Source organism: Peromyscus eremicus, chromosome 3 (assembly GCF_949786415.1).
Source record: "Peromyscus eremicus chromosome 3, PerEre_H2_v1, whole genome shotgun sequence".
Lineage (NCBI taxonomy): Eukaryota > Metazoa > Chordata > Mammalia > Rodentia > Cricetidae > Peromyscus > Peromyscus eremicus.
Genome location: NC_081418.1, coordinates 134,379,298 through 134,405,422, shown reverse-complemented (window position 1 = coordinate 134,405,422; position 26,125 = coordinate 134,379,298). Strand labels below are relative to the sequence as shown.

The window sequence follows — 26,125 nt, the reverse complement described above, 5'->3', positions numbered from 1 at the left end:
ACTTGAAGCTTGAGTCTGAAATGAGGTCAGTCTTGTGGAGGCATGGCCTGAGCTTGTAGAATAATTTAATTAGTAAATGAAATGTTTTTGGCTATGGCTTACCAGAACAGCCATAAGAAACATTTTGAGGATGGCTGAGGAAATATAGGTAAGATCACACATCATCTGAGAAAAGAGTTGTTAAATTTTCTAAGAGTGATAATGGTATTGTTTTGTTGTGCAATGACAATTTCAGATGCTATATACTGAAATATTACCTGAAGTGTTATGTATCAAACTAGCTCTCAAGTGCCCTGTCAAATAACATGTGCATATATACATACACAAATATATATATAAATTGTCAAAATGTCAACAAACATTGCTACATTGCTATAAATGGTAATTAAATGAGTATTGATGATACCAGCCAGTCAACTTCTGTTTCAAACTATTCATGATAAGAAGTTAAAAAGGCTTCCAAAGTGTTAAGCATCATGTAGGCTTCCATGGGACATGTGGCTCTCTTCAATGTCCATCCACAGGGCAAAGGCTGTCCCTAATGCAACAGGCACAAGGTGGGACACCAAGAATAACTGGTAGTGCCAATAGAAAGTTGGCTATCATCTTCCTAAACTTTCTGTTAAGGAAGGTCACCCAGTCCAGAATCAGCCACCATTAGAGGCCCATATCAGCCTCACGGCACCCATAGCACCTGACACACTAGCCATGGGGACCAAGTTCCTGAATGGTCCTGGTAGTGCAGGTATTGGGGACACGAGAAAATGCTGTTGGAAGGACACAACTGCCAGAGAAAATGTGAGTTAGCACTGAGGATCAAAGTGACAATAGGTAACAATGTCACCATGTCTGTCTGAATTTGCTAAAGAAGATCTTAAATGTTCTAACACCACACACACACAAAACAGACAGCTATGTTAGGTAATAGAGGGAGCTGTTAACTTGATTGTGGTAGCCATTGCCCAATGCATTTACATATCAAGTCAAGGTGGTATAATGTAAATATACATAATTTATTTGTCAAGTATACATCAATAAATCTTAAGACAGAGGAACAAAGAGACAGGGAAATGGCTAGAGGGTCCACACCATACAACTCTATCTTCAAATAAGACCTCAGGAATCCAAGAAAGGACACAGAGGCTGGAGTGCTTCCACATATGCACAAAGGATCCTGTAGAGTCTCCAGAACATGGGAAATTCTTATTATATAAAGTGTAAAGGATGAATAAATAAGTATATATGGAGACCAGTGTTATCATATGGATAACTGTTGGCTGCCTTAAAATTCTATGGACATCTATTCCACAAGAAGATCTATCCAGGTATCTGTGTAATGCTGGATAAAAATGCAATCCATGTCCATGGAAAAGGCTTGATTCATAAGTATATTTTCTTCACCTGACAAACTGACTTCTGTTTAACACTGCAAAGGATGTCATTCCAGCCCCAACCAGAATTTCGATGATTTACTGTAACACATTGTTCATGGTCATAGTTGGGCTCACCTGGGTGCCAGAACCTGGAAGGGAGGAAAGAGCATCAGGGTGTTTCCCACAGTGATGCTAGGAAAGAGAAAACAAGAGTAAGCAAGCCTGAGGATGCGGTGGGAATGTGTGGAAAGCAGATTCAGGTGTGTACAAATCAACCGTTCTCCACCACCCATGTCTGACCTGTCCCTGGAAAATAGGCCCACCATACTCAATATTCTCTTAGCTTGTTACTTAACTGTTCTCCCAGAACACATCCCAGGGTCTACTTCATCCCTAGGTCTTGGTACCCAGGGACTGTCATTCCATGTGCTTACTTACATGATGAAAAGGTCTCTCCTTCTCATGCTGTAATAAATTTATTTTAATTTTACAATAGTCTTTTTTTAGAGACTGGAGAAATATTTAAAATAGTTCGATAATCTACTTATTTCTGTCATCTAGGACAAGTAATTTACTACCCAGGATTCCTACTTTTTTTCTCTGAAAACTAAGAATGAGAATAACATTACTACCTATTTCTCACAACAGAAATCAGGAGAGAATATGGGAACATACTAAGGTATTAGAGTTTTTAAATAATTACATAAATATGACACATAAAAAATGAGATTGAGGGCTTTTAATTTAAGAGAAATAATCAGTTATGATCTTGACATTAATTTTTGTTATAGATATAAATAAAATCTAGAGAGATGGCTCAGACATTAAGTGTGCTTGCTGCTTTTCCAGAAAACATGACATTTCTGTTCTCAGCACCCATATTGGCACAATCATACCACCTGTGAGCTCAGCTCCAAAGAATCCAACACCCACTTACAGGCTCCATAGGCACCCACATACACATGGCACACAAAGAGACACAGATATACACACTAATAAAAATGAAATAAATCCTATTGTTAAATATATAGATGAGAGACTGAAAACGTAATAAAATTCATCATGGTGTTATCACCTTGGTTGGGTGCCCTGGGTACTTATCATCCTACACTCTTCAAACTCAAATTCCTCATTTATCCTGGAGTATCAGTAACATGTGTCTCACAGGACTCCTTGATGAGGAAATGGGGATAACAGTAACTCCATCCCTAGCACTCATACCAGGAGTGAGCTGTTTTAGTTTCATAACCAACAGCTGGAACACCCTAAAGTCTTCTCATGCTACAGGACCCAGGACTCCTCTAGGTAACTCTAGACTCACGTGGCACTTGCATTGTATGGTGTCTGATCAACCCATTGCCAATGTCGGTGACCTGGATCTGAAAGGCCAATATAATAAGCAGCTTTAGGATTCAGGATCTTGGTGATGAAATCCTAAGAGGAAAGAAAGATACAGCATTCAACCTGGATGGAGTGTTCCTTTTTCTGTTATAGAATTTTTATAAGATCTTTTAAAAGTTATTTTAACTATACAAAATTATAGGTCCAATATGATGCACATATGCAAAACGTAATAATCAAATCCTAGTTCATCTCTCTAGGCCCTTAAATAGTTTTCAAATTTTAGATTAATACACCTTAATTATACATTTTAGAGGTACACTGTGATACTTTGACTGACTTTTTCTGGTCACAGGGAGATGAGAAGACAAAGAAAGGATCAAGGAAGAAGAACCACCCCCACCCCCAGGAGTGCCATCTTCTCCAGCTGACCAGGACACAAAGTCATCACTCATGGGCCTGATTTCCATGACACTGAAAACAATCTCCATTCATGATCATAATGAATTCTCATCTCAGACTCACTCCTGTCTTTTCTTCCCCAGCACCATTGTTGAAAGTTGTGCATGAAAGAATTTAGCAGATTAAATCGTTCTTCATTCTTAACCTCAGATATTTCATTTCTGATGATTGGCTGTGACTCTCCTGATTTGATCCTCTTTCCCTAGTCAGCTCTGCACCCTCCTCTGTTAGGCAGTGGGTACTATAGGAAGCATTAGAGTGCTGAAATCACAAACTGGTCTTTCAAGCAGAAACATTTCACCCTTCTCTCCACCCACAGATGTTGCATTTCTGTTGCCATGGTTCCTTGTGGGTTGTTTAGCTTTACTGAAGCAGGGGCAAGATGTAGAATGCCAAGGCTGAAGCATCCTTTCCGGCTTCCTGATGGAAAGCCTTCTGCCACATCAGCAACACCCATGTCAACAAAACTCCCTCTTAGTAAAAAGAGGCAGAGAGCAGGCCAGGCCCAGGCCCCACTCTCTCCCAGGATGCACCTGCTCTTCCTGGCTGTGGATCACCATCAGATGAGCACCCATGCTAGAGCACTTCTCCTTACTCTCTTCCCAAGATGCTGAGTCAGTGGAAGTGAAGTAGCAGTGGGAATTAAATGGCTTCCAATCCTTTGGGCAACAGCTCCAGACTTTGTCTTTGGGGGAAGAAGGAAATGTAAGTGAATGTCATAAAGTCATTTTAAAGCCTGCTTGATGTGGAGACAACATGGAAGCTGGGACTCCCCACTTCTCCAGATACAGCAAGGAGCCCCTCCCCATCAGATGCCAAGCAACCCCAGTCTACCTCTGTCTACACTAACATCAGGACCCCGTTGTTCTACTGGGGTATTGTCAGATAACATAGTGTCATGGACACCCAGACACTGAGGACACAATCCAAACTGTCTGGGTCTCTAAATAATAGTTTAGTTCCTGGTATAACTCATTATACCAAGATCCAGAAAATTTCATAGTTTTATATGTTGTATTTAAATAATACATATCAATAATCATGGCAGCAAAATTCTGACAATTATTTTTGTTTTTGTTTTGTTTATTTATTTATTTTTTTGGTTTTTCAAGACAGGGTTTCTCTGTGTAGCTTTGTGCCTCTCCTGGAACTCGCTTTGTAGACCAGGCTGGCCTTGAACTCACAGAGATCCACCTGCCTCTGCCTCCCAAGTGCTGGGATTAAAGGTGTGCGCCACCACCACCACCACCACCACCCGGCTAAATTCTGACAATTTTTAAGTTAATGATGATAAAAATACTTCACAAAAATATTACAAAAATTCTAGAAATAAATTTAAAATAGAATGCCTTAAGAAAATAAAAAAATAAAAACCCAATGTGTGTAAATACAACTTTTTTTCATTTTTGCAAACATCATTTTAATCATTGCATAGTGTTTCATTACAACCATATATGAATATATTTTTAACAGATCTCTTTTTTGCCAATTATTTAGGGTGTTGCTTTTCTTTACATCCCTATTAAGAATAATAGCAATAGATCAACTTTGTCTACACTAGTTAATTGTGTCCCAGGGAAGAATTTTAGAGAATAAATTGCTGTGTCAAAGGATCAAGTGTGGTGTAAATATAACTCTTTCTATGTGTAATAATGTGTTTTTCCATTTTTGTAATTGAAAAATTGATAGAATAATCTTTTTTAAATGCAGTGGTTATAGTAGAATGGAGATGACAGAGAAATCAGGAGGAACAAAATTCATAGAAATTGAGTTATATTCACACACTCATATATATCGCTATGTGCTTGTATGGATACAAAGAATGTCAGAGATGAGAAAGCAATCACAGAACAGAAGGAGACAGAAGAATGGATGGCCAGAGCATGCAGTGTTCAGTGAAGAACTAAGAAATTACGTTTGCGGTGGTAAATGTAAACAAGGCTCAGACAACAAAGACTATTGTGCACCATTATGAAGAACTTGGATAAATAAAGACAGATACATTATTCTGTCTCTTGAGAAACCTAACCCAATATTCCACCATAGTGTGGGCTATATGTCCAACATCCTTTCAAAATTACAATGTGTAAAATGGATAAAAATATCAATTTTTATATTTAATTAAAATATAATTATATCATTTTCCCTCCAATCCCCACCATGTTCCCTCCTCTCTCTCAAATTCATGGCGTATTTTTTATTGTTCTAAGAGCTACAGGCAATTAATACCTGCTGAGAGAGGGAGAATTAATCTTTTCCAGGGATGAGCCTTCTAATTGGTTATCCAATACCAAGTTGTTAGCCTTAAAAGGGTACACTTTTATCAGCCGAACACAGCATAGCAAGGTGCAATAAGACTAGGCATAATCCCTCATATCAAGCCTGGATGAGGCAACCCAGTAGGAGGAAATAGGTCTGATGAGCAGAGGAGGGCCGCTCTTTTCTAAAAGGAAATGGAGGGACAGTGGATCTGGGGGATAGGGGAGGTGGGGGGTCTGAAAGGAGGGAAGGACAGTAGGCTGCAGGTGGGATATATTGTATGAAAGAAGAACAATTTTTTAAAAAAGAAATAAAAGATTCAGATGATGAAAAAAGGTACACTTTTAAATGGCCTACCTTAAGTGGACCATCAGGTCATAACAGCGGTCTATAATAATTTGTATCGATTAGACCCTAATACAATATAATTAAACTAGCATTTCACACCTTCATTTCCTCTCCAAAAATAATTACTCAAATTTTAATATAGGAATATCCTGTAATATATCAGATCAGTCATCCTCAGAACTAATATTCACATCATTTGAAACAAGTTTCTTCTGAAAACTCATCCCAACCAAGAGAAAACTGAAGAGATGTGACAGCTAAATACAGTGTTGTGTGGTGGTATTTTACTACTTGTACTGAAATGTGATTTTAATTGTATGTTAATAAATAAAGTTGCCTGGGGGTCAGAGTTTTAGAGCCATAGCAAGTGCGTGGCGGTGGTGGCGCACGCCTTTAAGGACCTGGAGGGCGGTACATACAGGCAATGACAAGGCAGTCACGTGTTTAGTTTACAACCAATGAGAAGGCAGAACATCTAGACTATATAAAGACATACACACAGAAAGAGGCCCCTTTTTTTTGGAGAGCTCTCTTGGCTGAAGCAGGATAGCTGAAGCAGGAAGGGTAAGGCTCTTAGTTCTGACCTCTTGGCTTTATTCTCTGAATCGGCTCTGTGTTTCTTATTTAATAAGACGGTTGGTTACATCTACAGTGTTGCCATCCCAGATGAAGTAATTTGTATTCATGATACAGTGCTTCATCATTTTATTCAAATTATATATGTGTATATATGCATATATATACATATATTTTAAAGTTTTCTTTATTTATTATGTATACAGTGTTCTGTCTGCATGTATACCTGCATGCCAGAAGAGGGTACCACATTTCATTACAGATGGTTGTGAACTACCATGTGGTTTCTGGGAATCGAACTCAGGACCTCTGAAAGAGCAACCAGTGCTCTTAACCTCTGAACCATCTCTATAGCCCCGTGTGTGTGTGTGTGTGTGTGTGTGTGTGTGTGTGTGTGTGTGTGTATACTGAGGTAAAAACAGCAAGGGTGAAGAGATGATTCAGGAAGAAGCAGAAGCTAGAAAAATCTAAGAACAATAGAACCCTTTCACAAACAAGAATCGTGTAGATGAATGGAGGCATACATATCAGACTTTCTGATCTGATATAGATGTATATGTGGACTCCACATCTCAGCATGGGCCACCTGGGAATCTATTAAAAATATCACACAACTCGGGCAGACATCCCATATTCAAGTGCAGGCCACAGCAGCCAGAAGAACCAGTAGGCAAACTCAGGCAGAGACTCAATTGCTGGACCAGAGGCCACTCGGACACCAGAACTCCAGATAGACTTCCCGCCCCAGAACTTTCTCCACTCTCTTAGTGCACCGCAGACACTACCCCCAATTGCCTCTCCCCTAATCACAATGTCCCAGCCCCCAATTCAGATGGAGAGCTCATGCTCAACAAGAGGCCAGGCCAGCAGCCAGAAGTTCAGCCCTCAGCTCGGGAGAAGAACCTCTGTTCAACCATAGGCCACACAGAATAAAAGACCAAAAAGGAAAGAGAAACCAAGAAATAAAACACCCACCAAAGATAAACTTGACACCTAGACCTAAAATCACCCCAAACCCAGATGCCTGGATGCTAGAGCAAGAATGCAATCAACAACAGCCGTGGTGATATGTCACCACCAGAGCCCAGCTGTCCTACTACAGCAAGCCCCGAATATCCCAACACAGCCAAAGTACAAGAAAAAGACCTTAGAACCAACTTTATAGAGGTGATAGAGGGCCTTAAAAAGGAAAAATGAATGAACCCCTTAAAGAAATCAAGGAAAACACAAACAAAAAATTGGAGGAAATGAATAAATCCCATAAAGAAAGCCAAGATTAAACAAACAGTTGAGGGAAATAAATAAAACTGATCAAGACCTGAAAATGGAAATAGAAGCAATAAAGAAAACACAAAATGGAGGAATTCTGGAAATGGAAAATCTAGGTAAGTGAACGGGAACTACAGATGCAAACATAACCAAGAGAATACAAGAGAGGGAAGGGAGGATCTCAGGCACTCAAGATACGACAGAAGAAATAGATACTCCAGCCAAAAAATATTAAATCTAAAAAATTTCTGACACAAAACAGCCAGGAAATCTTGGACTCTATAAAGAGATCTAACCTAAATATAATGGGAATATAATAAGGAGAAGAATCTCAGCTCAAAGGCCCAGAAAATATTTTCAACAAAATTATACAAGAAAATTTTCATAATCTGAAAAAGGAGATGCCTATAAAGGTACAAGAAGCATACAGAACACCAAATAAATTGAACCAGAAAAGAAAGTCCTCTCACCACATAATAATGAAAACACTAAGCATATATAACAAATAAAGAATGTTAAAAGCTTGAAGAAGAAGAAACCAAGTAACATATAAAGGCATACCTATTAGAATTACACCTTATTTCTCAGTGGAATCTATAAAAGCCAGAAGGGTCTGGACAGATGAACTGCAGATTGTAAGAGACCATAAATGCCAGCACATACTACGATAGCAAAACTTTCAATCAACATAGATGAAGATATGATATATCATGATAAATTCAAATTCATATAATATCTATCCACAGCTCCAACCCTACAGAAGGTACTAGAAAGAAAACTCCAACCCAAGGATGTTAACAACACCTATGAAAACACAGGAAATAAATAATCCTACTCCAGCAAAACCAAAAGAAAGGAAGCACACACTCATACACACACCACCACCACTATAACACCACCACTACCACCACCACCACCAACACCAACAACAACAACAAAATAACAGGAATTAAAAATCATTGGTCATTGATATCTCTAAATATCAATAGACTCTTTTTCTTAAGGAAAAAAACACACAGACTAATAGAATGGAAGCAAAACCAGGATCCATCCTTCTGCTGCATACAAAAAAAATACTCCTCAATATCAAAGATAAACATTACCTCAGAGTAAAGGGTTGGAAAAAGATATTCCAAGCAAATGAACCTAAGAAGCAACCTTGAGTAGGCATTCTAATATCTAACAAAATAGACTTCAAACCGAAATTAGTCAAAAGAGACTGGGAAGGGCACTTCATACTCGTCAAAGGGAAAATCCACCAAAATGACATTTCAATTCTTAACATCTATTCTCCAAATTCAAGGACACCCAAGTTTGTAAAGGAAACAGCACTAAAGCATATATCACACATCTCCGAGGTAGACCCTATCAAAGACTCCTAGAAATGGGCGATATGGAGCCTGAACTGGCCATCTCCTGTAACCAGGCAAGGCTTTCAGTGGTGGGACTGAGATTCCAACCCAGCTACAAAACCTTCAACCTACACTTTATTCTGCCTGCAAGATGTGCTGGGGTAGAGGTGGCACAGAACTTGTGGGAGTAGCCAACCAATGACTGGTCCAACATGAGGCTCAAGCCATAAGAGTGAGGCCATGCTGGACCCTGCCTGGATGGCCAGGAATCTGAAATGGGATGGCTCAGAGACCTAGGGCAGAGCTAAACATAAAAATAGAACAAGCAAACTAAAGTCAATGAACTGATTTCTAACAACATTCCACTATACTCATAGACTGGTGGCTAGCCTATTAGTCATCAGAGAGGTTTCATCCAGAACTGATGGGAGCAAAGGCAGAGACCCACAACCAAACATTAGACAGAGCTTGGGGAACCATGCAGAAGAGGGGGAATGGATTTTAGGAGCCAAAGAGGTCGAGGATACCAGGCTGCATGTATGTTATGGTTGTTATCTTGGTATTCTTGTGGGATTCCTAAGAGTGGGAGTGGGGGTGTCTCTGACTCTTACCTGCTCTTGAAATGTTTTCCTCCCACTGGGTTGCCTTGGTCAGCCTTGATATGAGGGTTTGTGCCTAGTCTTGTTATAACTTGCTGTGCTGTGTTTGGTTGACATCCCTTTGGAGACCTGCTCTCTTAGGAAGGGAAACAGAGGAGGAGTGATCTAGGGGGGAGAGGAGATGGGGAAGAGAACTGGGAGGAGTGGAGGGAGGGGAAACTGTGGCTGGGTTGCAGTGTATGAGAGAAGAATAAGTATAAATGGAAGGAACGAAGGGAGAAAGGAATGAAGGAACAAAGGAAGGAACGAGTGTAGGAAGGAAGGAACGAAGGAACGAAGGAACGAAGTAAAGAAAAATTATTTGAAACCATTAAACTCTACAGCAAGCAAACAGACTCATAGGTGCTTTGATTCTTACCAGATGTGTGTGGATCATCTTTTTTGCAGTTCAGTTCTTTGTGAGTTATAACTTTGTGAGTTAAACTTATAGCTTTTTTTTCTTCAAGAAGTTGAGAGTATTTTTGAAAATAAACTGTAAAAAAAACCCAGAAACAAAACCACTCATTTTCATGAAAATATTATGGCTTTGACTTTCTACTTACTGGTACAAAGATCTACCAAGTCCCAATTACATAAGTAGACAGAGCCTAAGATTCCCATCACCTCACAGCCAATGTCGTCCTCAGCCTCCTATTTTGAAACCACAGGTAGTTCTAGGACTCAAGAAAGACCATGATTTGAAAGGCAGGACAGGCCCACTGTCATGACTCTAAAGGGAGTGAACCATACCCTTCCATGTTAACATAAGATAAAAACGCTAACTCTTGGGGGAGATGAAGCAGGCATTGATATTTGTATTTAAGGATGTAAACTGCCTTGTCTTTGGGAGGAAAGGGGGCTAGCTAATTCTGAGTAGCTCTAGGTTATTTTAGAATAGGAAATAAAAAAGAACTCAACATGTATCTATGGAACACTGTTTTCTTCCTTAAACCACCTTCCTTTCGACCAGCTTACTCCTCCACGCACACGCTCACTCTCCCCCAGTTTACAGCTGACTGGCTTCTCTCTAGAACTGAATTTCTTACTTTCGTCCCTGAGTCTTTTCCTCCTTACCCCAGCACTTTGGCTTTCTCCATTTCACTTACACCAGGTTTGATAGGGATCATCAAAAATACCCAAGGGCATTTAATTAGCCATCTTGCTATTGGACTCAACCCAGTTCTCCTCCTCTGCAGCTCTTAATACATTGTTCTGTCCTGGTTTTGCATCACCCTTTTATTGCCATTGCTTCTTATTGTTTTTTATAATCTCTTTTCCCTCCATCCATGCATTAAAATGTAACACTTCCTACAGTCTTGTCATGATTCTTCCCCCTCATATAAAATCTTCCTGAGTGATGCCATGTATTGCTGTGGTCTTGCCTGCTGCCTGTATGTGTGGGATTTTGTGCTCACTAAACACAAACATATTAGGTTCGACTCAATTTGTGCAAAACTTAAATCAACACCTACCAACTTAAACCTATAACATATCCTAGATTGTCTACCTCTTTGAATAACTTCATGGTTGCTGAGTTTACATCATCAGAATATGAAAGTCACACTGTACTTCTTGGACCCCTTATTCCCTGGATCTCTATATTCATCAGCATCTACTTCCTTGGTGCTGTGCTCTTTACCATTCAAAGTCAACTCCTCTCATGTTCTTCAGACACTTATCTCATTATCAGGTTAGAAATGGGCCTTCTCATTTCTCTTTTTGTCCTAGTGACTCTGTTTTCAGAATTCTGCAAAAGCGTAGTCTATAACCCATGTTCCGCTACATCATTTCTCTATTTGAAATGTTACAGTGGTTCTCCATGGCTGTGATGCTTTGCAAAAAAAAAAAAAAAAAAAAAAAAAAAAAAAAAAAAAAAAAAAAAACCACAACTTTTAACTTCTGTATTCACAGAAATTAAATGTGATTTTGAAATTTTCCTTGTTAACAAAAAAGAAAAAAAGGAAAAGAAAAGAAAAACAGTGAAGTCTTCTGTGTGAACTGCCTTCTAGACATCCTTTGGCCAAGAGAATGTGCAAAATCAACTCTGCTCTATTATTAACTTAAAATTTTTAAAAGATTTATTTATTTACTATATATATACAGTTTTCTGTCTGCATGTATGCCTGCAGGCCAGAAGAGGGCACCAGATCTCATTGCAGGTGATTGTAAGCCACCATATGGTTTCTGGGAATTGAACTCAGGACCTCTGGAAGAACAGTCTGTGCTCTTAACCTCTGAACTATCTCTCCAGCCCGATGTTAAATATTTTGAGAGACCTGGCTCATGGACACCCTCAATCTTGGAAGTCTGCAAGCTGCTATGTAAACAAGCCAGGGCATTCTAAGTAACTATACAAAGGTGGGTCATACTGTTAGTCATCCTAGCTGGCATCCTTCTCTCAGAAGCTGAGGTTCATGGACTGGTAATTGACCACATACACACGTCTAAGTTCAACTAGAACCAGAGAAGCCACTCAGTGGAGATCAGCCTAAACTGACAAACCACAGAAGCATAAGATAAATTGTTGTCTTACCTCATTAAGTTTATGCTGATTTATTAAGCAGAAAACCATTCTTGATTAAAAAAAAAACAATATTTAGAAGAAAAAACTGAGTGTTTCATAATGGGGCACAACACAAACTCTGAATCCCCCTATGTCTACCTAGGGAAATGTCATTTCTTCTTCACCTAGAACTGTGTACTTCAGTCATTCTCGCTTCTGTCTCTCATCTTTGTGATATTCTTGGTACACACAGTCATAGACATAGCCTCTTCTAGGAAATCTGTGTCAGCACAAGACTTCCTGGACAATGTTGTAGACACTGGTCCATTTTTTCTTCATTTTTTTTGACACAGATTTTTTTTTTTTTTTTTTTTTTTTTTGGTTTTTCGAGACAGGGTCTCTCTGTGTAGCTTTGCGCCTTTCCTGGGACTCACTTGGTAGCCCAGGCTGGCCTCGAACTCACAGAGATCCGCCTGGCTCTGCCTCCCGAGTGCTGGGATTAAAGGCGTGCGCCACCACCGCCCGGCTTTGACACAGATTTTTACATAGTCCAGGCTGGCTCCACACTTGCTGTCCTCCTGTCTCAACATCCTGAGTAGCCACTTAACCTAGCTGGCACTGACTCATTGACTTTCCTCTAAGTTTCTGGAGAAAAGAGTCCATGTTATTCCTGGACTCTGTCTGTTAGACACACTGTAAGACATACAGTAAATGGCTACTATTTGGTTCAAATGAATGAGTAAAACACCCTAAATACACGAGTTTGCATGCAGTTTAAATTTTTCAGAAATTCTCAAAACTTTGATGAGCAGAAATCCATCCATTTGCTCAGTTGGCTTCTAGATTTCACATAATCCTGGGCAGGACAGAGCAATTATAAATTAGCTAAAGAACACTTCTTGAATAATTTCTTGCTAACTCCTTCTTTTCCACACTTATCCCAAGATGAAGGAACCCTATGCACACACAGCTTGTACACACATAGCTCAACTTCTCAATGCCAATGAGCAAACAGATTTGATCTCCCAGTCTAACAAAGACAACACTCCACAGAGTTTATCCACAAACCCTCATACATTCATAAATACACTCCAGTTTCTCTAATGAGATGGATTCCTTTTTCCCCAAGACAATAGCTAAATCCAAGGACAGTAAAAGACACAGTGTAACCCCTTGAATTATTTTCCCCCTAACAATATTTCTTCCCCATACTCTGTTAAACGCCGGTGCTACAGCAGACCCTCTCTTCACCTAAGGCAGACATCATCTGTTGATTCATCGGGGATACTTACAGATAAAAGCAGCCAAGAAAGCGATGGCCAACAGCAGGAAAAGTGCCATCAGTGATGTGAAGAGCAGCGAGGGGCGGCCAGGCTTACTTAGAGGAGGGGTGGGCTTCTCTTTGGGAGCTGGAAGGAGAGCACAGTCACCTCATGAGTGATAAGTTTCACCCTTGTTTCTGCTTTTCCTCCCTCCCCATCTCCCTATTCTTTATGTCACATAATCACTAATAGTGTGACCATTTAAAATAATATAAAAATAACGTCCATTGTAAAAAACATTACCAAATACATAAAAGAACACACACTATGAAATAACTGATATTAATATTTTGAGATCTGAAAAATAGTTTGAATATATTTATTCACAAAAACACTTTGATCATATCCTTTCAGGAAGTTCTTTTTTTTGGTGGTGGGAGGTGTAATGGGCTAGGGACTCACTATGTAGACCAGGCTAGTTTGCAACTCATTATGTAGACCAGGCTGGCCTCAAATCCTCAGTGATCCTCCTGCCTCTGCCTCCGGATTGCTGGAATTACACCACACTGGCCCTTTCAGTAATTTTAAAGGATGTACATATAGTATGTTTTCCCACATGGTGACACAGCATAAGTACTCCATCTGCCTGTGACTTTCCTTTTACACTGTCTTGTAGGTGCATTTTCACGTCACCATGTTTTCTTGGTGTTCTTTACTGTGGTTGCAGCAGGATATATTCTAATACCTTCCAGACTGTCCGAACATTAAAGACACATATACAATAAAAGGTAAATATTTCTAGTCATATTCCACTTCTATAGCATATGGTCAGTCTGCTAGTCACTGACTCATGACTGGAAACTGTTTGCTAGATGAAGATAAAATTTAGTGAAGAGCAACTGCCAACCGAGGGAGAGGCTCTGCTTTGATCTATACTATAAAAGAAAAAGTTCCTTCAAGATAAGAGCTCCACATACAGAAACAGTTTTCATAAAGTTACAATATACTGCCAAAATAGAGGGGAAAAATCTCAATAGTGAAAAGTATGATTTCATTTTATGTTCATTTTTATAAAGCAGGAAATGCTATATACAAGATATATATATATATATATATATATATATATGAATGCAAGATACAAGGTATAGTTTCTGTAAATGGCAAGAGCAAAAGCCATGCCAAGCAAGCTTTTCTTTCCCACAAAACTCTACAACCCTTAAAGTCACTCTACAAATAATTCAATCCCCTGAGACTTCAATGAAATCCCAGATATGAGCACTGAGAGGATTTGTAACCAACATCACCCAAAGTTTATTATTGACTCTTCTTTTATTCTTCCCCCTACATTAAGTCCAGAATTTTTTTACCTGTAGCAATATCTGAGTAGATGCCTGAGGAGATGGATTCATTCTTGAACTTCACTTCTGCATAGGTGATTTCTGAAGCCATATCAAGAAGAGACTTGCCTCACTCAGAAAATGCACCCTGTCTCCTCCCTAAAACTCGTGGTATGTGAGAAACAAACACAGCGATAAATTGTCATATCACACAATTATATATGAGAAGAGAGATTTCCAGATGTAATATTCCACATGAGAATGAGAAACCACAACACGGAATCACTCAGGCCACATACAGAGATGCAACATCTTCAAACAAGAAGATAAGAATTGTAGCGTTTGGACCTACTCAGCACGATATGCAAATACTATAAAGTGGGAACTCAAAGGGGGAAGGAAAGAAATAGGAAGGAGGGGAGAAGAGGAACCACGCTGTTAGAGAACTCTGTCCTAAGACACTCTGCAGCAAACATAACTTCATGCGCTTCTGTATGCAAATGTGGTTTCAGACGAACCGGACAACGTGAGCAAACACTTGAGGCACGACAACATCCATTTTGACTGAACAGCCAAGTTCTGACACCACATTCTAGAGGACCATTGACTCCTCAACATTGTGTGGGCTCCCACATCCCACTCAGCTGCCTCCTGCAGGGGGAAGGCAATGCTCACATCCTGTTTCTTCTGAAGCTGCTCCTCTGAGCTCTCTGCTTCCCACTGTCTTCATAACTCACTCATGGGCACTCTCCACTCATTGTGCCACTGGCCACATCCTGACACAGCTCTGGTTAGCAGCTGTGGGAGGAGGCTGTCTCTCTCCTCATGCCTCTCTTCCCTTGATCCCTGCACTGCTCAGCCGGAGCCTTGTGGGTTCACAGCACTGTTGGGAACAGTTGGGACAATTAATGGATCACAAAATACCAGAGGGAAACTTAAACTAGCTGCTAATAATGGTATCATCAGCCGGGCAGTGGTGTCGCATGCTTTTAATCCCAGCACTCAGGAGGCAGAGCCAGGTGGATCTCTGTGAGTTCGAGGCCAGCCTGGGCTACTTAGAAGCACCCTGAGAGTTTTCAAACAACTCATAGATTATGAGGGAACTGCGAGGGCAACGAGCAGAGCTACACACAATTACAGCATGAGGTCCCCAGGAAACAGTCCTTGGGGCTTTGCCTCTCCAAGGCTCAACTTTCTTGTTTACACTGACCAGTGCGCATTTTTCCATGGGTTCCAAAGCTGCTTGCTGTTCCTCTCATCTGGCCCCCAAACCTCACTCTGTGTCATCTATTTCCCAGCTGTTAATATTCATCAAAACTTTGCCCCCCTTTCACTCAAAGCTCCCTTCTTTTATGTACATCACTAGCATGATCCTTGGATCAAAGCCCTAGTGCTGCTCCAACTGAGTCTGAATTAGTTTCCTACTTTCCACTTCCCTTCGTTTCCACACCTCTGTAAGCGCACACTTCTCTAAGTCAGTTTTAATTTTATCATGTCCTGCTTCAGATTCTTCAGGAGATCTCCATGACTGTGGCACATTGAAAAATTGGACACACTTCTCAACCTTCCCTATATGGATATTCATTTGGACTATGCCTTTGCAGTGGTCTTTTTCTACATCACCTCATCTGAGCTGCCTTTAGAGTTCTTTGGCCACTAAAATACATAAAGGCAAATGTGTGTTCGATCCATGTTGGGCTTGGCTTACTGCCACCATCTGTCCTGGAACTCTGAAGCTGCCATGGGAAGCTGAGTTGAACTGATGCATGACTCCATGAGAATGAGTAAGTTCACCTAGGACCATGGGAATCTCCCAAGAGAGACCAGGCTCAGTGAAGTCACCAAATTAATAGTTCAAATTAACCTACTAAATTTAAGTTGGCTAATGATTCATCAACAGCTACTAAATAAACTTTTAGAGGGGATACCCGTGTGATATGGTATGCACTGTTTTGTGGTCTGAATCCAGTTTTGTCTGCCCCTACAGTTTCATACTTAGTTCTCCATGTAGCACTATACATGATAGTAATGTGTACTTGTATTTGCCCATATTTTCTATGCCCCCACATGTCTATAACATTGCTGGTACACACAGGTCCAGGTGTCATCTGTTCCAAGCTTTTCTTAGCCCCCTGTGCTTACTCCTTACTTCTCACCTGCAGAGCATTTCCCATGCAATTGTTTAAGCACTGGTTCACTTGAATATACTCTAAATTGAAGTATATTTACTGGACTCTGAGACTGGGGACTGCAGATCTTTCTGGGCTCTCTACATGCTGCCTAATATATAGTAAATGGATATTACTAATTATTGAATGAATGAATAAAAACATCTACATATAATATAGTTTATGCTTTTTAGTTTTTGATGAACTTTGAAGACCAATCTACAAAGAAATCCACTATTTTCTAAATTAGCTTCCAGGTCTCACACAATCTGGAGCAAAAAAAAAAAAAAAAAAAATGATTAGAAGGAACTCCACTGAAGCACAGTCCCTAGAATAGCTCTGGCCATCTCTTCTCATCACCCTGCTTATTCCAAATTACAAATATCTGTGCATCCAATGGATCTGGCCTCTAAATGCTGCTGATGAGAAAATACAGATTCATCTTCAGTACTGGAGCCTAACACAGCTGCCCCAGTATTTCACTCTGTGACACCAAAAACACACACATGCTTCTCTAGTGAGAATGAATGACTTTTACAGAAGAGTTATTCTGAAACAGAGGGAAATTCCCAATGTATCCAATTCCCCAGAAAGTGTCTGTCTCAGGTTTCTGCGTCACCGTCTCTCTGATGGGTCCCTTTCCATCTCTTGTTTACTTGTCCCACTATTATACTTACTGATCAGAGCAATGGAAAATAAGATTGTCAACAGCAGGAATCAGACTGTGAATGAGGTGAGGAGGACCTTGGGGAATCTGTAACAACTTTCATGAGTCATGGTCTTCTTTTGAGGAGCTGAAAGACAAACCAAATTCATGTCTTCAGCTATGTTCCTATTTTATTTCCTCTTCTTTTCCTATTCTACTCTTTTTGTGCATGATAAACACTAATAATATGATGTTTGAAATAACAAAATAATGCAAATAGGAAATAATCATGTTAGTTATAGAAACATTACAATATATACAAAATCACTCATTCCTGATGTTAAGAATACTCATTGTCCTCAGGGAACCCCACAGATGAAGAGGCAGAAAGAGTGTAAGCACCTGAGGGGATGGGGACACCAGGAGATCAAGGCCCTCTGAATCAACTGAGTCAGGCACAGAGAAGTCACAGAGACTGAAGCAGCAAGCACAGGGCCAGCACAGGTCTACACCAGGTTCTCTGCATGGCTATTATAGCTTTCATTTTAGTGTTAGTATGGCACTCCTGAATGTGAGAATGGGTGGGTCTTTGACTCTTCTTCCTGCTCTTGGGGCGCTTTTCCTCCTGTTGGGTTGCATTGCCCAGCTTCAATGTGATGACTTTTGTTTTATCTTATTATAGTTATTTTGACATATTTGGTTGTTATCTCTTAGATATCTGTTGTTTTCTAATGAGACAGAAAGGGAATGGATCCTGAGTGCAGGGTTAGTGGGGAGGAACTGGGAGGAGTAGAAAGAGGAGAAACTATAATTAAGATACATTGTATGAGAAAAGAATCTATTTTCAATAAAAGAAAAAAAGAAAATAAAATTTATGATAAAACAAATAAATAAGAAAAAATGTTGTTGGCCATCCTTCTCAAGCAGATTCAAGCCACCCAAAGGGCAGCCTGGGTCCTCAAGACCCAGGCTGGTGGGAAGACAACCACTGGCCCACCCAGCCCCTTATGTCACCATGCAGATGGGTCCCATTATGACGAGCAAGGATGTGGTGGAGAAATGAGAGTGAAAGAGAAGCGGAGTGGTTCATGTGCTGTGGAAAGAAACAGAATGGAAGAAGTGAACTAGAGGAGGAGTAGGCTAAGGTAAGAGGCCTTCTTGCTACCTGGGCCATGGTGATTTCCAGGACTCACTGATGCTAAGAGCCATTTCTAGGTTATAGACCACACATGGCCAGGGTCTATATGGCCATCTATGGCCCATGTTGCCACCAAAGTCCACAAAAATGTCTAGTGTCTGGAACTGCCATCAGTGGCCATGTAGTGGTTCAAGAGTCACACTGATTTTGGTGGCTAGTGTTGCCACCTGGGGCCATGGTGTTGACCAGGCCTGGGCTGCTTCTGAGAGCCATGACTGGGTCCATGGCCCTACAACAGCCTTGGTCTGAGTCATTGTCTGTGGCTTCTGTTACAACCGAGGACCATGTGATTGTTGAGTCTGATCAGCCACCAGGGTCCACGTTGGTGCCCAGGGGCCATGCTGCATCCAAGGCCATACAGGTCTAAGGGGCACATACTGCTATCTGGTGCCATGGTGACATCTGGGCCAAGGCTGCAGCTGGGGGCCATGTCTGGGTCCACTGCACTGCTGCAGCCAGGGTCTGTGTTGATATCTGTGGTTCCTTTTTCCATGAGAGCCATGTGGATCCCCAGGGTCTGGGCTGCCACCTGGTGCTGTGTTGGTGTCTAAGGGCTGTGCTACTACTGAGGCCATGCAGATGTGGGTGGCCTGCACCACTACCTGGGACTATATTGACATCCAGACCCGGGGTGCTCCAGAAGACCATGTCTGGGTCCATGGTCCTACTGCAACCAGGGTCTGTGTTGAAGACTGTGGCCCATGTGGCCACCAGGGACAACTTGGAAGCCTGGGATCTGGGATGCAACCTGTGGCCTTAATGGAGTCTAGAGGCCATGCTGCATCCAGGGCCATATAGATCTAAGGGGCATGTACTGCTATCTGGTGCCATGGTGAAGTCCAGGCCAGGGATGCAGCTAGGGGCCTTGTGTGGGTCCATGGCACTGCTGCAGCCAGGGTCAGTGTTAATGTTCATGATTCCTTTTGCCATGAGAGCCATGCTGATTCACGGGGTCTGGGCTGTCACCTGGTACCATGTTGGTGTCTAATGGCTGCGCTACTGCTGAAGCCATGCAGATGTGGATTCAGGTTGTCCTACTGATCAGACATAGCATCTCTCCAAAGAACCATGGGCCTGACTTGTTTCAGAGGGGCCCAAAAACTTTCTGCAGCACAGAGGCAGATGTAACCATTAATAACTCCTTTTTTTCTAAAGGGATGGACTGTAATTTAAATGGAGTTGATGCTTTTGGGTGAGAAACTTCCCCAAATAATATCAGTAGGAGATGAAGCAAAGCATGGAAAAAGGCCTCCATGTTATCAGGACTTGATGGACAGGCGTTAGGAGCAGAGGGAGCTGGAGCAGGAGTTGGAGGAACAAAACCAGCACAGGGAGGAGGAAGGTGTCAACTTTATCACAGAGACACCACATAATATATATTTAGGTTCTCTTTTGTTTGTTTGTTGTTAGTGTTAGTTTGGCTTTTTGATCACTTTTATTTTTAATTTTAATGATGTCACTTATATCTATTACTGTTTTTATTTCTTTTTCAAAGCTGGAATGCATCACTAGGAATTTTTGGGGGTCCCCTTGCATCTAATTTTTCCTAAATTGTTCTTTCTAAGCAGGACCAAGTTCTGGAATCCAGAGATCCCTCTTCAGGGAAAGAAGGCTGAAGTTCACTAATGAATCACTATCCAAATATAGTGATACCCAAGAACTCAAAAGGGGAGAGAAGGAAACAGGAAGTAGTGGGCAAGAGGAACTAGGCCATTAGAGAAGTCTGTCCTGAGACCTGAGCTCTCTGCTCTCGGTGCAAGCATAAAGTTCCACATGCAAATATAGTTTCGGGCAAACCAGACCACAAGAGCAAACACTGAGTCACTGTAGGTACCACAACATTTTGACTGAACAGGCGAGTTCTGGCTCAACATTCTAGAGGACCGCTGGCCCCTCTCCATTGTGTGCCCCCCCTTCCCACTCAGCTGCCTCCTGCAGGGAGAAGGCAAAGCTCACATCCTGGTCCTTCTGAAACTGCTCCTCTGAGCTCTCTGCTTCCCACTGTCTTCATAACTCACTCATGGGCACTCTCCACTCACTGGGCCACTGACCACATCCTGACACAGCTCTGGTTAGCAGCTGTGGGAGGAGGCTGTCTCTCTCCTCATGCCTCTCCTCCCTTGATCCCTGCACTGCTCAGCACGAGCCTTGAGCCTCATAGGTTCACAGTACTGTTGGGAACAGTTGGGACAATTAATGAATCACCATAAAGCAGAGGGGAACTTAAACTAGTTACTAAAAATGGCATCATTTGAGTTCCTCCCGCAAGCATCTTCCAGCTCATACCCACATGGTCAGCCTCCAACTCTTCCAACTCTTCCAAACACTTCCCTTCTTGGAATCTCCTCTAGCTACTCCCATGTTGTGGTGATATATTGTGTATCCTAATAAAATTTGTCTGAAGACCAGAGGGCAGAGCTAGCCACTAGATGAAGCATAGAGGTCAGGCAGTGGTGGTACATGCCTTTAATCTTAGCACTCAGGAGACAGAGATCCATCTGGATCTCTGAGTTCAAAGCCACCCTGGACTACACGAGATGGATTCAGTCTAGGAGAGACACAGAGCCAGGCAGTGTTGGCACACACCTTTAATCCCAGCACTTGGGAAGCACACATGCCTTTAACGGCTGGCAGAGAAATGTACTTAAGGCATGAGGAGACAGGAACTAAAGACTTTTTCAGGTGGAGCCTTTCCGGTGAGAACTCAGAGAATTTCAGTCAGAGGATTTGTGGAGTTGGTGATGTGAGACATGGCAGTGGCTTGTTCTTTTGTCTCTCTGATCTTTCAGCATTTACCCCAATATCTGGTACCATTTTCTTTTTTTTTACTAATAAAACCATTTAAAGATTCGAGCAACACATGTTCATACACATAACATGCAAACAGCATGTGCATGAACACACACACAAACACCCACACACCCCACACACATACACGCTTTACTCATGCCTGGTCTATCCTATTCAAGGAAGCTCCTTTCAACATTATGAGCCTCTGAATCCCAGTCCACTCTGGAGCCAACACTCTGCACAGGTGCTTCCTCACTATGCATGGGTGCACTCCTCACTCTACACAGGTGCACTCCTCACTCTACACAGGTGCACTCATCACTCTACACAGGTGCACTCATCACTCTACACAGGTGCACTCCTCACTATACACACGTGCACTCCTCACTCTACACAGGTGCACTCCTCACTATACACAGGTGCACTCCTCACTATACACACGTGCACTCCTCACTATACACAGGTGCACTCCTCACTATACACAGGTGCACTCCTCACTATACACAGGTGCACTCCTCACTCTACACAGGTGCACTCCTCACTATACACAGGTGCACTCCTCACTATACACAGGTGCACTCATCACTCTACACAGGTTCACTCATTACTCTACACAGGTGCACTCCTCACTATACACAGGTGCACTCCTCACTATACACAGGTGCACTCCTCACTCTACACAGGTGCACTCCTCACTATACACAGGTGCACTCCTCACTATACACAGGTGCACTCCTCACTCTACACAGGTGCACTCCTCACTATACACAGGTGCATTCCTCACTATACACAGGTGCACTCCTCACTCTATACAGGTGCACTCCTCACTCTATACAGGTGCACTCCTCACTATACACAGGTGCACTCCTCACTATACACAGGTGCACTCCTGACTATACACAGGTGCACTCCTCACTGTACACAGGTGCACTCCTCACTTGTCCAATTGCCCAGTTCCTCCATCAGGACCCTCTCCTCTCCTATTTGCAGTTCTGACTCCCCACAGGAAGTGCCCAGTGAGTTCATACTCTCCTCACCATGCTGGAGCACAGACTCCCTACAAGTGACCATTCCACAGCATAGCTGCCCTCCTCACCTCTCAGGCTCTGACGTCTCACACCAGACTGCTGCTTGGAGACTCTCTCCTGAATCCAGACACTTTCTCACCAGCATGCTGACATCTCCTCACTGCTTGGTCTCCAGTTCTGCTGTCAAGTCAGCCCTCAGCACGGTCACCCAGACCCTGGGCCAGACCATTGTTGCCCCACACCTGATCCTTCCACAGACACCTGTCTTGCCCTCCCATTCTTTATTGGTAAGTAACTAAGTAACTGAGGTGCTGCATGGAAGGGAAACCAGATGTGACAGAATATAAAGTCAATCAGAGCAACACATTCACATAGAAAAAGACATCCCCAGCATTAAATCTATTGACCATTTCCATGGTAATAAATATGCCTACACACCACTTCACTCCAGCCACAGATGCTCAGGGGTTTCACTCTCAGCAAAATACATTTCTCAGTTATCATATCCCACATACACTAGAATAAGTCACAGACAATACCAATATTCAGGCAGCTTCCAACAACAAATATTTCTCATTTGTGTATGTCCTAAGGATCTGGCTGCGGGTCACTGTAATTCTGTTCAGCTTCTTTCCACATTTATTATTTGGGAGACAGGATCATAGAGAATAGCACCTTCTTGTAAATTGAATGTGTATTAGCCTCCTGTATTTAGAGAATCAGATTTATTCTCATTCTATGGGCCAGTGAAATTCATCTGAACAAACCAGCTAATTGGGGTTGAAAGCATACTCTATACAAAGGAAGATGGGTCTAAGGCATTGAAACAGTCCTTTTATAGAGGAGTATATAAGCACTTAGGAACTAGCATAGCATCTACACCTAATCCCTTTACTGTTTACTTAGGAGATGTCTTGTTACTAGGTTTCAAAATGAAACATCAGTCCCATTGGCTGTGGTGATATTGTGTTCCCTAATATATCGTGCACCCTAATAAACTTATCTGGTATCAGAGAACAGAACAGCCACTAGACAGACATAGAGGCCAGAAAATGGTGGCACTCACACCTTTAATCTTAGCCTTCTGGAGGCAAAGCTCCATCCAGATCTCTGTGAGTTTAAAGCCATACTGGAAACAGCCAGGCATGGTGACTCACACCTTTAAACCCAGGAAGTGATGGCAGAAAGCAGAAAAGTATATAAGGCATGAAAACCAGGAACTAGAACTTGGTTAAGCTTTTAGGCTTTTAGCAGCATTTCAGCTGAGATCCATTAGGATGAGGACTCACAGGCTTACAGTTTGAGGAAACAGGAGCAGCTGAGGAATTGGCAAGGTGAGGTAATTGTGGCTTGTTCTGCTTCTCTGATCTTCCAGCATTCACCCTAATACCTGGCTCCAGGTTTGTTTTTATTAATACGACCTTCTAACAATTTGTGCTACAATTGGCAGAGAAGAGGTACCATTTCAACACAAGCATAAAATACTTAAACTTGCTAGAGAGACGGCTCAGGGGTTAAGAGCACTGACTGCTCTTCCAAAGGTCCTGCATTCAATTCCTAGCAACCACATGGTGGCTCACAACCATCTATAGTGAGATCTGCTGTCCTTTTCTGGCATAAAGTCATACATACAGATAGAGCACTCATATGCATAAAATAAATAAATACAATACTCAAACTTATGCTTTACTTACCTCTGATATTGAAGCAAACTAGTGTCATACGGGTTTAGTGTTGCGTGTGTGTCATGTACAATGTGGGGTCTGTCATGAAGCAGTGAGGGAGTGCTTGGGGCGGTGATGGTTCATGTTCTCCTGTTCACTTACATCTGCAGTCATATCATTTTACACCTGACTTTCTCTGGACTTCTAACCAGTTCATGGGAGGTCATCTGCTGTGGGATGTCTTTCTGTAAGCTGTGAATATGGTTTGCTCTCATTGGTTGATAAATAAAGCTGTTTGGCCAATAGTGAGGCAGAATAAGGCTAGGTGCAACATTCAAACTGAAGATGGAGAAGAAGGGTGGAGTCACAGCAGATGCTACAAGCTGCTGCCAGGAGAAGCAAGATGAGAAAGAACAGGTGATGCCATGAAGCCATGTGGTAATGCATAGATGAATAGAAATGGGCGGAGTTAAGTTTTAAGAGCTAGCTAGCAAGATGTCTGAGTCATAGGCCAAGCACTTTGCAATTAATATAAGCCTCTGTGTGTTTACTTTATAAGCAACTACAGTACCGGGTGGGAGATTCATCCAGAGAAACCTCCGGCTACATTTGGCTGCCCAATGTGGGGCAAGAATTTCCACCTAAAACCTGAGAAAGCTTTAAAAAAGCATTCTAAAGTGGAGCCAAGAGCAGCTGCCTAGTTTGTGTCTCTTATGCAGGCCATGGCACAGAGATACTGTGGCATTTGAGCTTGAGCACAGCATGGCAGATTCCTGCCGCTGTATTCAGAGGCATCTCTAAGTTGCTCAGCACACCGTGTGGTGGATTTAGCTTTTGCTAGTACAAACAAACAAATGAAAAAGGTTTCTGGGCTTACATACTGCTTGATGGAGGCATAGACCCATTGATTCCCAGAGTTGTCAGTGAGCATGGCTCCCAGAGCTAGTGGTAAATGTACCTCCGCCATATTGGGAAGCCAAATGGGGCAGAGTCAACAGCCAAAGATGCCCTGCAGTTTAGCAGTTTAAAATCTCTCTTGGTCAAAAAAGGATTATAGATACACAGTAAGACAGATTCAGATGGAATAAACCTCTAAACAGTTTACAGTGTGTGTAAAAATGTACATAAGATTGGAAGAGAGAGGAAAATGAGTATAGGCAGATATATAAAGAAATAAACAGTTTTAAAACAGTAAAATAAAGTCCTTTCTAGAAAGGGAGTAAAGTAATATAATAAAAATGAGCCTCGTGAGGATGGAAAATGCACAGAAAGTCTTGATTATGTATATTATTGTGTTGTTTTTAAATTTTTTAACTGCTATGAGACATTTGACTATAAAAGCTGCAGGATTAAACCAACCTACATATTTTAAAAATAACTTGACTCCAAAATTTAAGTCAAAAGGTATGCCAATTTACGGGAGAGGTTATGTTTTTGTTTCCACAGGAAATGAGAGGCTATGGATTCGTTCAAAATTAAAAATCAGATTTGATCAAGGAAGATCCCCTGAAATCCTGACTACGGACATAAAAACATAAACCTGGAAGAACTATAAGACATGTGATGTATATTTTACCTGCTCAAACATAGCAAAAAATTATCTTTGGCTGACTTATGTACAATGCACAGTCTATACTTGTATTAACACAGATATGTATATCGCCTTTAAAAGTTTATGTATTTTCAAGATGAGGAGACCAGACACCAGTGAAAACAAATAGCCCAGATGATCCAGCATTCCAAAATGCCTCTGTTGCAGTTTCCTCTGAGTTCTGCATCCAGAAAGGCTTCAAGCTGCTGGCTGAGATGATTTAGCCTCACAGACTACTCCAGTCAGGACTTGACCATAATCCTAAATTTTCTCAGGGTTACCATAAGATTAACAGTGCCCCTAATCAGCAGGAGATAGCC

The 26,125-nt window shown here is 41.6% G+C and overlaps 1 protein-coding gene across 1 annotated transcript; it reads right to left on the bottom strand.

Annotated features, from left to right (window-relative positions):
- Positions 1-1,025: 1,025 nt before the first annotated feature.
- LOC131906101 (C-type lectin domain family 4 member A-like) lies at positions 1,026-15,243 on the bottom strand. The gene is made up of 6 exons (XM_059256890.1): positions 14,751-15,243; positions 13,414-13,530; positions 9,998-10,111; positions 3,710-3,861; positions 2,695-2,807; positions 1,026-1,522 (listed from the first exon to the last, which is right to left on the bottom strand). Exons 1-6 carry the CDS (start codon positions 14,830-14,832, stop codon positions 1,381-1,383), a joined length of 720 nt encoding a protein of 239 aa, XP_059112873.1. The 5' UTR covers positions 14,833-15,243; the 3' UTR covers positions 1,026-1,380.
- Positions 15,244-26,125: the final 10,882 nt, after the last annotated feature.

Bases quoted from the DNA above. Each gene is read 5' to 3' on its own strand.
- LOC131906101 (XM_059256890.1), bottom strand. From the start codon at position 14,832: ATGGCTTCAGAAATCACCTATGCAGAAGTGAAGTTCAAGAATGAATCC. The intron at 10,112-13,413 runs GTAAGTATCCCC...TTTTTTTTACAG, and splicing joins TTTCTTGGCTGCTTTTATCT to TTTATTTTCAAAAATACTCT. The intron at 1,523-2,694 runs GTGAGTCTAGAG...CCTCCCTTCCAG, and splicing joins CCATACAATGCAAGTGCCAC to GTTCTGGCACCCAGGTGAGC.